Source organism: Gossypium raimondii, chromosome 4 (assembly GCF_025698545.1).
Source record: "Gossypium raimondii isolate GPD5lz chromosome 4, ASM2569854v1, whole genome shotgun sequence".
NCBI lineage: Eukaryota > Viridiplantae > Streptophyta > Magnoliopsida > Malvales > Malvaceae > Gossypium > Gossypium raimondii.
Window position 1 is genome coordinate 29,665,836 of NC_068568.1, and position 15,582 is coordinate 29,681,417.

The 15,582-nt window shown below is 38.6% G+C and overlaps 1 protein-coding gene across 1 annotated transcript; it reads right to left on the reverse strand.

Annotated features, from left to right (window-relative positions):
- Positions 1-3,143: 3,143 nt before the first annotated feature.
- LOC105778813 (putative leucine-rich repeat receptor-like serine/threonine-protein kinase At2g24130) lies at positions 3,144-6,822 on the reverse strand. Its single transcript, XM_012602572.2, has 2 exons — positions 4,204-6,822; positions 3,144-3,969 (listed from the first exon to the last, which is right to left on the reverse strand). The coding sequence occupies exons 1-2, from the start codon at positions 6,749-6,751 to the stop codon at positions 3,563-3,565; spliced, it is 2,955 nt and encodes a 984-aa protein (XP_012458026.1). The 5' UTR covers positions 6,752-6,822; the 3' UTR covers positions 3,144-3,562.
- Positions 6,823-15,582: the final 8,760 nt, after the last annotated feature.

A 15,582-nucleotide genomic window follows, 5' to 3' on the forward strand; every position in this document is an offset into this window, starting at 1 on the left:
GGAACGAGCAATACACGTCTATTTAGCAGACTTCCAAGAAATAGCTGCTCCATCCAAACTAAAGACATACCCACTTGGAAAGCTAACTTTATAAGTTACCTAATTTGCATCACAACATCCCTCCAAGACTGCACTGTATTTGACAAATTCCAACTTCCAAGTTATTTTACTTTATTTCACTCAAAACCATTTAGGGAAAGATCAACCTTGATAACTAGCATAGTAAATTGCGGACCATGACACTCCCCCACTTACTATGTCGACGCTCCCATCAAAATGAAGCCTCACTTTTAGTAACCATGTTGCATCGAGTTGACATTTCAGTATCAAGTCCATCTTGGAAAGGCCTAAGGTTATGATCCATTCAACGTACATTAGACATAGACTTGAACTTGCTCTTATCTCAATCGTTGGTGTAGTCTTGTCTATGCCCATTCTTCAACCAAACACTCGAACTCAATGCCACAACACATAATCATCAGGTTACAACCTTGAGGAACCCTTAATGGTATGACCCTTTGTCGACTGAATATTACCCTGTCTTTGATACTAAAAAAAAGCATCCCTCAGGATGTGGCACCAACTGCACTCTTGCGGCATCCCATTAGAAACGTCCCTCTAGAGGTGCTTTATGATAACCGTCCCTTACAACTCTAACACAAAAGTTCTCAACATGGGAAATTTAGACACATTGGTCATCCTCAACTTAGGCCCTCTTGACCCCTCCATGGTCACCCCATTAGGTTTGGCCATCTTGGCCAACCGCAATACATGCGGCACCACCGAACTAGGTTAATCTCAATCTTAATTTTAGACTTTAATGCTCATTCACACAAACTTTGGCAAGTCGCTCCTTTCTCCATACACTCTCATAGGTTGCCTGAATAAGACATCCCCCATTAGTTCTCTTATTCAAGCTCTTGAACTCGATAATCTTCTAGTCTACTTTGGTTAAAAACTCGGTGACGCTTGAACTAGCTCCACAAATCTCATGTATTAGTATCTTATCATAGATAAGGGCATCATAATCCCTATCCCAAACACAAGATCCAGTGATCCGCTCATAGTCCTCCGAACAACTCAACTCAAGGGTCCTCTGACCAACTCAAACTCAAGGTTCCTTGGACCCACTCAAACTCAAGGGACCTCTGACTAACTCAAACTCAAAGGTTCTTTGACTAGCTCAAACTCAAGGGACCTTCGACCCATTCAAACACAAAGGACCTCTGACCCATTTCAAACTCAAGGGTCCTCGGAACCACTCAATCTTGCTAGGCCTTTCAAGCCCATCTTGATCACAATGGACCATTAGCAAACATAGATGGAGCTTGCAACCGCTCCAATGCTACTTAGGCACACTTTTGCACTACTCAGGTGCCCTCAAACCCATTGCCTCAATAGGACACTTCACTTTCTCCAAGAATCCGCAAGTACACTCTAGCTCATAGCCTGTAGGAGCCTTCATTGGTTCCAACAGCGAGAAACGAAAATGATTCTCATGTTTAAACAGTAGTATAATTTGCTTCTAAATTGTTGGAAATATACTACCGCAAAACAAAATCGTTAGCACTGACAGGATACCAAACTGAGTGTAAATAAATAAAGCAATCATTATGCCGTGGAAGAACCACTGCCTTATTAGAAAATTAGCCCTGATCGGTGTAATTGTGTAGTGGACATCGCCCCCAAGGTTAACACATTACTTCAATATTTGTACACCTAAATAAAGAAGGTGGAACACAATTGGTATTGCTCTTCTCGAAAGATCAAAAAAAAAAACAAAAGTAGTTGGTCGAAAATCTAATCGGAAAATAAACTGGAAGAAAATCAATGAAACCACACTAGGGGTCATCGATGGTCCTGCTTAAAACCCAATCTCGTAGGCAGAATTTCCCTCTCGTGTAATTCCCCTTTAACACCAGAATTTAGAGAACAGAAGGGGGCAAAACGGTAAATTTGCAGTCAATTTCCTAAAAAATCTCAACAGCCCGATTCTGATTCTGTTAAATTGTAACCATTTAGAAGCTAAATTCTGATTTTGCCAAATCGTAACCGTTTAATTTTTTATTTCAATTTCTTTGCATTACCAACATACATATCTAGCTTATTTGTTCTTGAGTGCATTAACTAATGTTCATAAATTAATTTATCAATTTGTACTATGTTTTTGTGGGAAAAGACTTAGTTGGTGAGAGTTTTCATTGTAAACGTACGGGACTGAGGCTATGACGACTAAGATATCACTTGGGCTTAAATCATAACTTAGACTAAAAGATTATAATGGATTTTTCACTGAGAAAAATTGCATAGACGTAGAATTGGAATCAAACTACGTAAACATTTGCTTGTGCTCTTTGTTTATTGTTTCTTTAACTCATAACTAAACAAAAAACTAGTTAGTGACTTCAATACTTTGCATATTTATCACTGATGTTTACTACAACTAATTGCTTTATGTATATCCGTTAAACAGCTGGAATAAACACAATATGACCGAATACACATCGGATGACCGCAAAATATTCGGGAGGAATTAAAGGTGGAGATGAATATGTTATCCGCAGATTGATATTGATGGATAACCGGTTACGCATTGAGGTCCATATCATAGCATCAGATTGGTGAAAGTGTTTGACAAGGCAAGGCAAAACGCCACTAGATAATTGAAGATAACAGCAGATGGATATTGACATCTGATATAAAAGGTATGCTGCCACTGCACCTGTTTCTATATCTAAACTAAACTGCTTTCATATTCAGACCTGGTGACTTCACAAGTTGACTATTGGATATTGATTTGCATATCATCTCTTAATTATTTTTCTAATCTCTGCTTCCTATCCTTTTGTTTTGCCTGAGACAATTTGGCCTACTGCAATAAGCTTTGATTTATGATTCCTGATGCTAGTGCAAGGATGTGAATTACAATATTGATACTTTTATTTATATTAATTAATTATGATGATCATAATCTCGAGTGGGAATAAAATATATGGTTAAAAGCATCCACTAGCATACCTAGTTGTTTTAGGCAATATTGCTATATTAATGGTAGGTTAAAAGAGTCCTTAACTACAATTTCTATTATGGAAAACCATCCACATTGCTTGTCATAAATTAAAAAAAAAAAAACAAGGCTAAGATTAATTTAATATACTTTAATTGGATAATGAATGATTCATAGTACACACTCCTGATTTCATATCCCATTTTATCAGCTGGTTGATATCATTAATGAAAAAGGTCATCTTTGGTTGGTTGATCACTTGGAAAACGATTGAGTGAAAATGAAGGAGCTTTTTGGACGGTAGAATGAAAATGGAAAACGTTTCGCATGCACAAAGCAACAGATTGGTCTTGGTCTCTTAGCTAGAATAGACATTATGAATGCAAAACTAATGGTCCAACCTAAGAGTTAAGGTTTGATCAAGTTGGTTTATGTAGTCACCTGAAAATTAGTAAATTTGTGTTCGAATCCTAAAATCTGCAACCCGTTTGAGAAAGATAAGATTTCAGCGGAAAAAAAATGAATACAATGATGAAAGTAATATTTGTGTCATCATTATATGATCAACGGGGCATCAGCCTTAGAAGAGGCTTCTCCGGTCAACATCGAGGCAGGATTAGCGAGATATTGCTTTAGCCGCCCCATTTCAATGGCCACATCTAGCATGGTTGGTCTTGTTGAAGGGTTGTACTGTGTACACATAAGGCCAAGTTCAACCAGTTCCAAAATAACATCACGCCATATTTTATCATAATTTGTTGGCATTGAACCAGGGCTGCACCTCAGCAGTGCTTGCTTTACTATGGGTTCAAGCTTATGAGGATAGTGACTTTTCACCCAGTCATGTAAGCTTGAACCTTCATCATCATCTGTGGGGCGCCTTCCCGAAACTATTTCCAACAAAAGGACCCCAAAACTGTATACATCCCCTTGAGTAGAAGCTCGTTTTCCCATTCCATATTCTGCATTTAACCAAGTGAAAGATCAACAGCAGTGAGTATTTTAGTAATGAAGTAGCTATTCAAATGGTGCAGGCTGATGTTGTCAGCAATGGCAGAGACTGCGTAGTTTAACTAATAAGTAATAACACTAGTAGTGTAAAAACTAAAGGAAAAAGTAGAAGTTTATGCTATTAATCCTCTATGGGAAAGTTATGATTCTAGCTAAAATAGAGCAATGAAGAAGAAAATGCATACCAGGAGCTATATAGCCAACAGATCCACATAACAAGCCATCTGCAGAGCTGTAGGAGATTGAATCATTTGCAGAAATCGTCTCATCAACACCTCTGACCAGTCTTGCAATTCCGAAATCAGTCACCAAAGCAGTCATGTCCTCGTCAAGAAGAATATTACTTGGTTTAAGATCACAGTGGACGACTTTAACCGGTGAGTAATGGTGCAGATAAGCAACCCCTTCAGCTACATCACTGCAGATGTTTACCAATTGGATCAAATCTAAGCCATGGCTTATTCCGTGGCTGGGGTATAGGTGCCTCTCCAGGCTCCCATTTGGCATCAGAGGAAGGACTAGAGCCTTGAAATCTGGCTTGCTGCAAATTGTTATGATCCTGATCAAGTTTCTATGCCTGGTTCGCTTTAGGACTTCACATTCTCTTCTGAAACTCTCTGAAATATCCCCGGCTGTCCTTGTGTCCAAAACTTTCACTGCTATTCTCGTATTGTCCCCAAGAATTCCTTTATATACATGACCAAAACGGCCTGAACCAATTAAGCTTGATGCACTGAACCCACCAGTGGCTTCAATGAGTTGTTCGTATGAGATTCTTGGGTATTTAGGCTCTTTCCCATCTTTTTCTTCATCTTCGAAAGCCCCTCCATTGACAACACCAAGTCGATTCCGGAACCTTGATTTGAGCACCAGAGGGTATCCAAACATAAGCAATAAAGGAGTTGCAAACAACGAAACGATGATAGGCAAAAATATAACCAAATGAGAATGATGTTTCTTTCGGCATTTTGGCATGCCTTTAATCGAACCACAAAGACCATCATTCCCTGTGAAAGAATCCATAGTCAGCAATGAAAATGCCCCTTTGTCTGATATATTCCCGTGGAACTTGTTGAAAGAGAAGTTCATGGCCTTGATAGATGTTGATGCCTGAAAGGTCACTGGTATGTCTCCACTCAACTGGTTTAAAGCGACATCGAGTTCTTTAAGGTAAGGCAACTGTCCTATGGAATCTGGAAGCTCACCTTCCAAGAAATTAGAGGAAAGGTTGAGGTGCTCGAGGGCAATGCAGCTCCCAAGTTGCGATGGTATGGAGCCCGAGAGATTATTTGACGACAGATCAATGGCTAACACCATATCCATTTTACTCAGCTCTAGAGGTAAGGGTCCATGAAGGTGATTACTAGACAAATTCAGGTATAACTTCAAGCTCCTCAATCCAGCAACTTCACCAGGAATTATCCCTGAAAGCTTATTTCGAGAAAGGTCTAAAATCTCCAGGTTGACACATTTGCCTAAACTCAAAGGAATTGTCCCCGAAAGCTGGTTTCCATAGAGTAGTAATCTTCTTAGCTGGGAGAGATTGGCGAAACTATCAGGAATTGAACCTGAAAGCTTGTTCATCGACAAATCCAACAGCCCCAAATGCGTAATGTTTCCTAGAGCTGAGGGAATCTCACCAGAGAGTGAATTATTTGAAAGATAAACTCTCTCTAGTTTCTCCATTCTGCATAATTCAGGTGGGATGGAACCATTCAAAAGGTTGCTAGACAAGTTCAAGAGGGTGAGATTCACAAGGTTGGAAATGCCAGGAGGAATGGAACCATATATCAGATTATCATCGAGATGAACCTGTACAAGATTGGTAGAAAGATCACCAATAATAGAAGGTATCTCTCCGCCAAGATTATTTCCGGCCAATTCTAGTTCTTGAAAGTTAGAGGAATTGAGTAAAGCAGCAAAAAAGGGTTGGAGGTTAGTGTTACCATCATGACTAACGAAGTCATTATAGGACAAATAGAGGAACTGCAACTGCGGCATTTTGCGCACAATATTAGACGGCAACTCCCCACTTAACATGTTGGACTCCAAATCAACCCATTGAAGCTTTGAGGAGTTGGAAAGGGCTTGAGGTACTTGACCAATTAGTCTATTCGACCAAAGTAAGAGAAACCTCAACTCCCTAAGTGAACATTCTGTCTTCGAAGGGATTTCACCACTGAGAGAATTGTTGGAAAGATCTATATATTGCAATGAATATGAGCCATTGCAAAAAAGAGAAGAGGGAATGTGTCCCGCAAGCCGGTTACTCCCCAAATCAAGGTATACTAATTGGTGAAGAAAACCCAACTCAGAAGGAATGTCTCCTTCAAGAAGATTCCATGACAGACAAAGTTGTTTGAGCTGAAAAAGAGAACCAAGCTCCGGTGGGATATGGCCTTGGAAGAAGTTCTTTGACAAATCAAGAACCATCAAAGAAGAAAGATTGGCTAGAGCAGGAGAAATGGTGCCTTTAAGTGACCTCCCACTAAGGTCAAGCTGCACCACTTGGTCTCTTTCATGGTTGCACCCCACACCCGACCAGTTGCAAACATGCACATTAGTGGAGTTCCAATGTTCCAGGGAGATTTCAGGGTCTGAAACAACACCCGACATGAAGGAAAGCAACGAAACTCGATCATATGAAATTCTAGCATTCTCTTCAGCTGTAGACACAAAGAGAATGCTGATCAAGAATAGAAAACTAAACTTGGAAAATTTGCAAAACCCCATTATTTTGCTTCTTTTAGTGAAACAAATTTGTGTTTTGCACCACCAAGATTATAGTAGCTAGGATAGAAGCCTGCAGCGTTGAGATGAATAATATATACAACGAAAGAAAATGTGAGGGCTGAGGCGGAGGCTGCCTAACTAGCGTTGAAGGAGTGAACGTACGTTTGGCGCCTATGATCTTTGACTATGCAATGAACTGAGTGATGGGCCAATCAAGGGTCAACAAGTGTGGACACGTGCCTGTAACACATCAGCAGCGTCACGAACCGTGTAGCAATGGTGGTGTACATGTCAGCAAATAGCAGCTAGGCCTAACACTTTTGGCTAATGTAGTTTGCTTGTGAACCTGGGACAAATTAGTGGATGATGTGTTGGTTAAGGAGATCTTAAAGATAATCATAGGTTAAAATATTGGGGGCATGCGTTTTGGAAAAGGTAATAAAATATATGTTGGCAACACTTCCTCCTTTTTCTTCATATATTATATATATTAGCATATTTAAGGTGTAGACAGGCAAGGAAATTTCCGGCTACAGATTATAGGCAGATACAGAGATTAATGGATGGGTTTTATTGGGTAATTTTGCACTGAAATAATCATGGGTTTTAAGGATATATTTATATGTAGGAAGCTAGCTAGCAAGCTAGCACACCCTGCAAATGCACATCATCTGTTTTATTATTTAATTGTATTTAAAATATTTTATCCATTACAATTACATTTTTAAAGATATTATTATAAAACGAATATAAAAACACCTTAATTACTCCAAAAAATTAACATCTTAAAAAAAAACTTTATTAATGCATAGCTAATAAAATAGAGGACAAAAAATAAATATCAAGCCAAAAGGTTTTCCCTATACATCTTAAGAGTGATATTGATTCGATTTAGTTTGATTTTTTTAACTTTTTCTAATCAAATCCGGGTATTCAATTTTTCTATATTTCGAACCGAAACCGAATCGGTGGACATAAGAAACCGGTTATTCCCAAACTATATTAAATTGGTTTGGTTTGATTAGGGTTTCAGTTTCTGTATTGCTTTTGAGTCTTGAGCTTTTCAACTTTATTTAGATAAAATTCTCTTTGATTTTGGACTTTTAAACTTTAATTAGATAAAATTATCTTTATTCTATATTTTTTAGACACTATTAGACAATTTTAATTTTTTTAATTATACATAGAATAACAATTAATATATTTGTCTAAAAATAATTTTTAAAATCTATAATTATAAATATTTATTAAAAATCTAATTAAATCTTGATTTAATCCCTCTCAATCTTCACTGAACATAATCAAATGTTATATTTTTTTTTATATTTTATAACTCTTGTAATAGGCCCAATCTGCCCGGCCCGTTAGTGAAATAAACCAAATAAACAAATAAGTAAAATAAAACCAAATTAAAAATTAAAAGTCCAAAAATAACACAGTCCAGTTCTTTACATCAACAGGCCCAAATCCTAGTAGGCCCAACTAGCCTAAAGTTTCAAACACCAAAAACTCGGACACATTAGACCCACTAAAGCCCAAATGTTACAGACCCAATACCCATCCCAAATCAAGGCCGAAACCCTAGCAACGAGCAAGCCCCAGCGCTGTAGCAGCCCTCACTCCCCCCGCGCGTGCCAAGCCTCTGCCCTCACGCATGCACCTTCGCCACCGTACCTCTACGTCGACTTCTGCCCTCGTACGCCTACAAATGGGACACAAACAACGCAGTAGAAAACAGAAAAAATTGTATTTTCGTATTTTTTCATTTTTTATTTACTTTTTTTCGGCCTATGAAACAAAAGGCGAAACCTTTGTAAACGGTTATGCACACAATATCAATACAAAAAATTCAAAAGCAAGGAGGCTGAGTTTTTTTGAAGGTGATTCCCAAAGTTCTCTTTTTATTTTTCTTTTTGATCTGTTTTGATTTTTTTTATATACAAGAAGAATAAGAAAACACTTACCTTCGTGCAAGCACCGCAGAAATCTCGTTTGCTCCGTTCAAATCGGAGTCTGATGAGGTTTTTGGTTTGAAGGTGGCGGAGAGGATGAGAGATTTACCTTATCGATGCCGTCGAATCCTCTTCGCTTCGTCACAGTCAAAGGGTGAATGGGGATTTAGGGCTGGAGAGCGGCGCAAGAGAAAAGGAGGAGTGCTTTGTTTTTTTCTTTCTCTTTTCTTCTGATAGTTTTAGGGAGGTGGTCAAGTATTAGGGATTTTAGTTTTTTTTTTGAGCCACTTTCATATCATTCGAAACGACACCGTTTAAAGTCAGATCAGTGGCTCCAAAACGGTGCCATATTGGACCAAAACTGATGACCCGACCCAGACACCGATAGATCCGCGTGTTCTGGCATGGAGAGGGATATTTGTGCAAATGGTCCCTTGATTATTATAGCGTGTTTAAATAGATCTTTTTATTTCCTTTAAATTTTGCCCCGCATTTTAGTATATTGTTTTTAATTAAGTCCATGCAAAACACTGCGTTTTGGAAAAGAGGAATTATTTCCCACTTGGCCCCCCATATAATTCGCGCGTTGCAATGTAGTTCCCCATTTTGTTTTAATTCTATTAATTCCTTGTTAATTTAGATCTAATTGCGATCTAACCCTTTTTTTATTCTTTTATTAATTATTCTGTTACTATTATTAGTATATACGAATGTTATTTATATTATTATTATTTTCATGTATTACTTATCTAGATTATTACATATAACTTTATGCATTTCGATATAATACTTATTTTTAAATCTATTTAGATACTATTATTTTATGTAGTATTTTTTAAACTATATCTTGATTTTTTTCAAATTTTCATATATATATATTATTTATTTGAAATTCATTTTAATTATAATTTCCTTCTTTCATATTACTTAAGTTATTTTAAAATTGGTACAATTTCATGTGCGTTAATTTGTTTGGTACCTTGATTGACTTTATATTCATTAGCCTTGAATGCTAGTATAATGTGTAATATAAGATAGTGCCCTTATGTATGCTAGTATTGTTTATTTGTATTTTATTGATTCTTTGTTGGTTAGTTTACACTTAGCTTACGAATTTTTCTTTCGCGATACATATTGTCATTACATTGCGTTTTATTAAAATGACTATACTCTATTTTAAGTATTAAAACCAATATATCCATAAAATAACGCAATACTCAAAATTTGAAATCCTCGAGAGAATTGAGCCCTAACGTATTGGGTTCCAATTTTCCTCATTAGTTCTAAATAATCGAAAGTTTTATTTAATCAAAACACATAAATAAAAACTCTTTCTTGGGAATTCGATATGTCGTGTCCTAATGTATTGAATGTGACATGTCGTTTTCTCGAAATGAATATTTTTTAAAAAAAAAGGGGATCAAGGCTATATTCAATGACTAGGAATTCTGAGAAAGTGTGCCCTAACGTATTGGGTTTCAATTTTTCATCTGACTTAAGGCAATTGAATATCCCTTTCTAATTCCACTTTGAGAATTTTGAAAATTAAAAGACAAGCTCATTCTCGAGGACTAAAAATGTCACGTCCTAATATATTGGGCATGACATTTTATTACTCTGAGACGAGAAGGTCTTTGGCATTCGCCTCGATTTATCCAAGCATCTTTTATAAAATTAACATTAATAAAGAAGGGAAGGATCATATCTTTAAAATCTTTTCAAATTCTTGATACTAAGGCATCAAACAACCAATTCGGTACCAATTTTGGGCGTTATGAGGGTGCTAATCCTTCCTCGTGCGTAACCGACTCCTGAACCTATCTTCTCAAAATTCGTAGACCTAAAATGGATTTTAAGGTGATCCGATCACACCTCTTTAAAAGATCGGTGGCGACTCCAAATTTTTTATTTTTCAAAAAAGTGGTTTCGATAGCTTGACAACTCCACTAGGGACCTTAGAGAGTCAAGCCATAAAATCGATTGGTTTTGTCTTATCGTTGAAAATTAAAAATTCAATTTGAAAAATTACGATCCTTTCTTTGCATTTGATTGTATGATTATTGTGAATTGGGTTTTATAACTTGGCATCACATTGCATAAAGACTATTTAGTCTTACCCTTTTAGGTGGGAGTGAGAAACTAGTCCTTCGTGAGGTTTTCACCTCCGTGAAGGATAGTGGATCGCTTCCGGGGTACATCCTTACCTATGTCTTCGTGAGATTTTCATCTCCGTGCAGCCATAGGGAAATGTATTCCCCTGAACTGAACTTGGTCCGTATAAGCCTATAATGGGTGAGGATCGAGGAATCTTCTGGTTCAGGTACCTCAACTTTAGAACCGAACTGCATATAGGAAACCCTAGGAGCCCACCGTTGATCGTATTGCGAAAACCCTAGCGGATACCCAGATAGGTGTTTGATGTTTTTTTTACTTACTTGAAGTTGTGTTTTTTATGTTGCGCTAACTTACAGTTTTTGCTATGTTTGCATGTCATTTCATATTCAAAAGAGTGTCGATTCAAGTTTGATTACTAAATTAGAAAGCTTGGCATGGAGAACGGATTTCTTGATAAAGTAGAGGACAATGCTACTGTCCGTATGTGGTCAGAAAAAACACAATTAGAGAAAGGAGATAGTCTAGCCGGGGGATACACGTCAGAGTTGTGGGATTACACCCATATCAGTGTAACGCAAAATAGCCTTCAGGAATTAAAGGTAATATAGGATCATTGGGATGACGAAACTTAGGAATCGTTCAACTCTAGTTATAGGGATTTGCCGTATCTACTCAACATGAAGGTAGATGAACATCTGTTCCAGGCCCTCGCTCAGTATTGGAACCCCGCATATGGTTGCTTTACCTTTGGAAGGGTTGATTTAGTGCCCATTATAGAGGAATATACAGCTTTGCTTCGTTGCCCGAAGATCCAAGTTGATAAAGTCTACTCTAGAGCCGTTAATGTCCCAACCTTTGTAAAGAAGTTGATGAACATCACTGGAATGAGTGAGCAGTGGGTCACAGCGTGGATCAAGCAGAAGGGGGAAAGCAAATGCATCCCTTGGAAAAGCCTACAAGAGCTGATTTTGGCACACCTTGATGCAAGGAAAAAGGTCGACGTCTTTGCTCTGAGCATTTATGGGCTAGTAATTTTTGCTAGGGCCCTAGGGCACATAGATGAGGTGACCTCAGATCTCTTTGACCGACTTGATAAGAGGGTTACACCAGTTTCGACAATTTTGGCAGAAACCTTCAGGTCACTGAATGCATGTCGAAGGACGGGTGAAGGCAGATTCATCGGATGTGTGCAGCTTCTACTTGCATGGTTCCATAGTCATTTTTGGAATATTGATAAGGTTTCGTATCGAGTCTTCTCTGAAAATTATTCACCATGAAAAGAGATAGCAGCTACACGAAGGAGAGATGACATCTCAGAAGAGAAATGGTTGGTCATTCTTCAGAATCTTCATGAGGAGGACATCGAGTGGAGAGCCCCGTGGTTGCTTCCGGATGAGATCTTGTACCGATGTGGTAATTTTGATTGGGTCCCGTTACTTGGAACCTGGGGAGCTGTCGGTTATGCTCCATTGATGGTGCTAAGACAGTACATGTCAAGGTAGTTTATACCTGCAACCCAAGGCTTAGCTGAGTTCGAATTCTGATATAAGGACAATGGCTATAAAAAGAAGATTCGAGAGATAACCAGTGCATGGGACAAAACTCGACGGATGAAGAGATTAGCCGTAGGCCCGATGACGACTCCTGAATATAATGAATGGTGGGTTAGAAAAATCAATGATAATATCCCAAGACCAGATCAAGGAGACAGTCCATCGATAGAAGAACATTTGCGGGTTGTTCCCTCTGAATTGGAAATTATAAAGCAAGATTTTGAAAAGAAGAATGCAGAGCTTGAAAATAGGATCGAGCAGTTGGAAGAAGAAAAGATGCACTTGGGATTAGATGTCGATGTTCGAAAGTAAGAGACTGAGAAATTAAGAAAAGGTAAGAACAAAGCTGAGGAAGATCTGGACAGTTTGAAAACAGACTATAAGAAGTTGAGGTTATCAATAAGAACTGCTGGGCTAGGGAAAACTTCAGAACAGTGGGGTTAAGAGATTCGGGAAGAAAAGATCAAGGCTGATGGATGGGAAAAGAAATTCCGAGAGGTTCAGGCGTGAAATGGAGCTTTAGAGAAGAGTCTGTCAAAGAACCAAAAGGAAAAATGTGAACTAAAAGGTAGAGTGGCTGAGTTAGAAAGATCTCTTCATCAGTACCAAAGTCAAAATTCTGCAATGGAATTGAGAGCGAGCTTGAGCAAGATCGAAGAAATGAAAGAAAGAATAGAAGAGTTGGAATTGACATTGCAAAATTATGAGATCCGGATTGAGTACCTGGAAACTAACGAAAGTCGTCAGAGGGACCAACTTCACCACCTTCAGAACCAAGTTGAAAGCAGAGATTGTATCATGGGAGAAGCTGTGGTTCAAATTTGAGAGGTAGCTGATCACCTGCAGACTCTTGCAGTACAAGCCGATATGCTGAGCGTAAAGTATAAGTTGGAATCAAGTCGGGGACAAGAATTAGCTTCGTTACTTAGGAAAATTAAAGTTCTGAGCACTAGGGCAAAACCATATATGTAATCTGTTTTATGTAAAGAATTTTGTTTTCTAGTAAAGTTTTCTAAATGAAATTGAATCAGAATTGATGCCCCTTTGCATTCATGCGTTCTCATTACATTGCATCATATGGATTAAAGTCCACCGAAAGACCCTAATCGGTTAAAATCATTACAGCTAATCTGGAAACTGACAAAAGCTCACCCATTAAGCATCAATACGGTACTCACCGAAAAACTAAGGAAATGGACCAAAGATTAGAGAAATTTGAGCAAATGCAAAAGGATATGCAAGAACGGTTAAAAGTACAAATGCAAGAGCGGCTAGATAAAATCCAAGAAGACATGATGAAAAACTTGTTCAAGGCTCAAAAAGATGCGATGGCTGAATTAACCCATCTACTGACGGGGAGAGTAGATAAGGGAAAGGGTCTTATGGCCAATCCTGGAGAAGGTAATGAGGATCCGTTGTGTTCTCCGGGTTTTACTCCACCAAATGTACAAACCCAAGCTGAAATATACCCAAGAAGGTCGTCTGTCATAATTAGGCCGCAACAATTACAAACTGGTGTCACAATCCCCACGATTTTCCAGGGAGGATTTAGTTTAAGCCCAGGAGATAACCCAATTAATCCTATTGTTCCCGATTTTGATGAAACAGCTGAAGAAGGAAAGGCGAACGCGGAATTACCAAAACAGTGGGAAGATAGGTACAAATGGTTGGAGGAAAAATTCAAAGCCTTGGAAAGCGCTGATAGTAATCAGGGAATTGACGCTAAGGATTTAAGCTTAGTCCCAGACCTAGTACTTCCTCCCAAATTCAAAATGTTTGAATTTGAGAAATACAATGGAACTAGTTGTCCCGAAGCCCATATCACCATGTTCTGTAGAAGGATGACTGGCTACATTAACAATGATCAGTTGCTAATACACTGCTTTGAAGACAGTTTGGTAGGGGCAGCGTCCAAATGGTACAATCAATTGAGCCGTACCAAGATTGGTTCATGGAGGGACCTAGCTCAAGCATTCATGAGGCAATACAGTCATGTGACAGATATGGTTCCTGATAGAATCACTTTGCAAAACATGGAAAAGAAGCCAAGCGAAAATTTTAGGCAGTATGCACAGAGGTGGAGGGAGGTTGCAGTCCAAGTTCAACCACCCTTCTTGGAGAAAGAGACGACAATGCTTTTTATTAACACCTGAAAAGCCTCGTTTATCATACACATGATAGAAAGTGCCACCAAAAGCTTCTCTGACATAGTCATGAATGGTGAAATGATCGAAAATGCTATCAAAAGTGGGAAGATTGACGCGGGAGAAAGTAACCGAAGGTTAGCTTTGAAGAAAAAAGAGAATGAGGTGAACAACGCGAGTACATATAACAAAGGTTACTCAAATTCAGTTACGGTGAATCAACTGAGGAAGGTGATAGACAACTAGTCAGGCTCATTAAGACAAGAATCTGGAACGAGGCAAAGCACTGAGAAGCTCCAGTTCACGTCAATCCCAATGTTGTATAAGGAGTTGTATCAGAGGTTATTCGATGTGCCTGTTGTTACCCCTCACTATTTGAAACCCCTACAACTACCATACCCTAATTTGTACGATGCGAGTGCGCAGTGCGACTATCATGCAGGGATTGTGGGACATTCCATAGAAAATTGCATAGCCTTCAAGAAACTAGTTGAAAAGCTGATCGGTATGGGTGTTGTCAAGTTGGATGATTCGCCCAATGCAGAAAACCCATTGCCTAATCATAACGAGGTGAACATGATTATTGGAAACATGGGGAGACATGTTAAGATAGACATTGCAGATTCAAAAAAGAGTTATGAACAGAAAGAGAACTACTGTGAGTTCCACCATGAGATAGGACACGAGATACATGAATGTACAGAATTCAAAACTTTGGTTCAAGGCATGATAGATAACAAAGAGACAGAGTTCTACGAAGAAGTTCAAGAGGAAGGAAACATATGCGTATCGGAATTAACGGCGAGAGTTCCAAAAGCTAATTATCCTGTGGTCATCATTTCGCGACCTAAGAATAGTGAAGTTAGAACATGTATAACGCCGAAAATCATCATTCAGAAACCTGCAACCTTCCCTTACAAGGATAGCAAGAAAGTCCCATGGAACTATGAATGCAACATAACTGTTCCAGGAAAGGAGACTTCGGCTTCTATGGCAGAAGGGGATCAAGGTATAGGTTTTGACACGCGTAGTGGGAAGCGCTACGACTTGATAAACCCTCGAGCAGA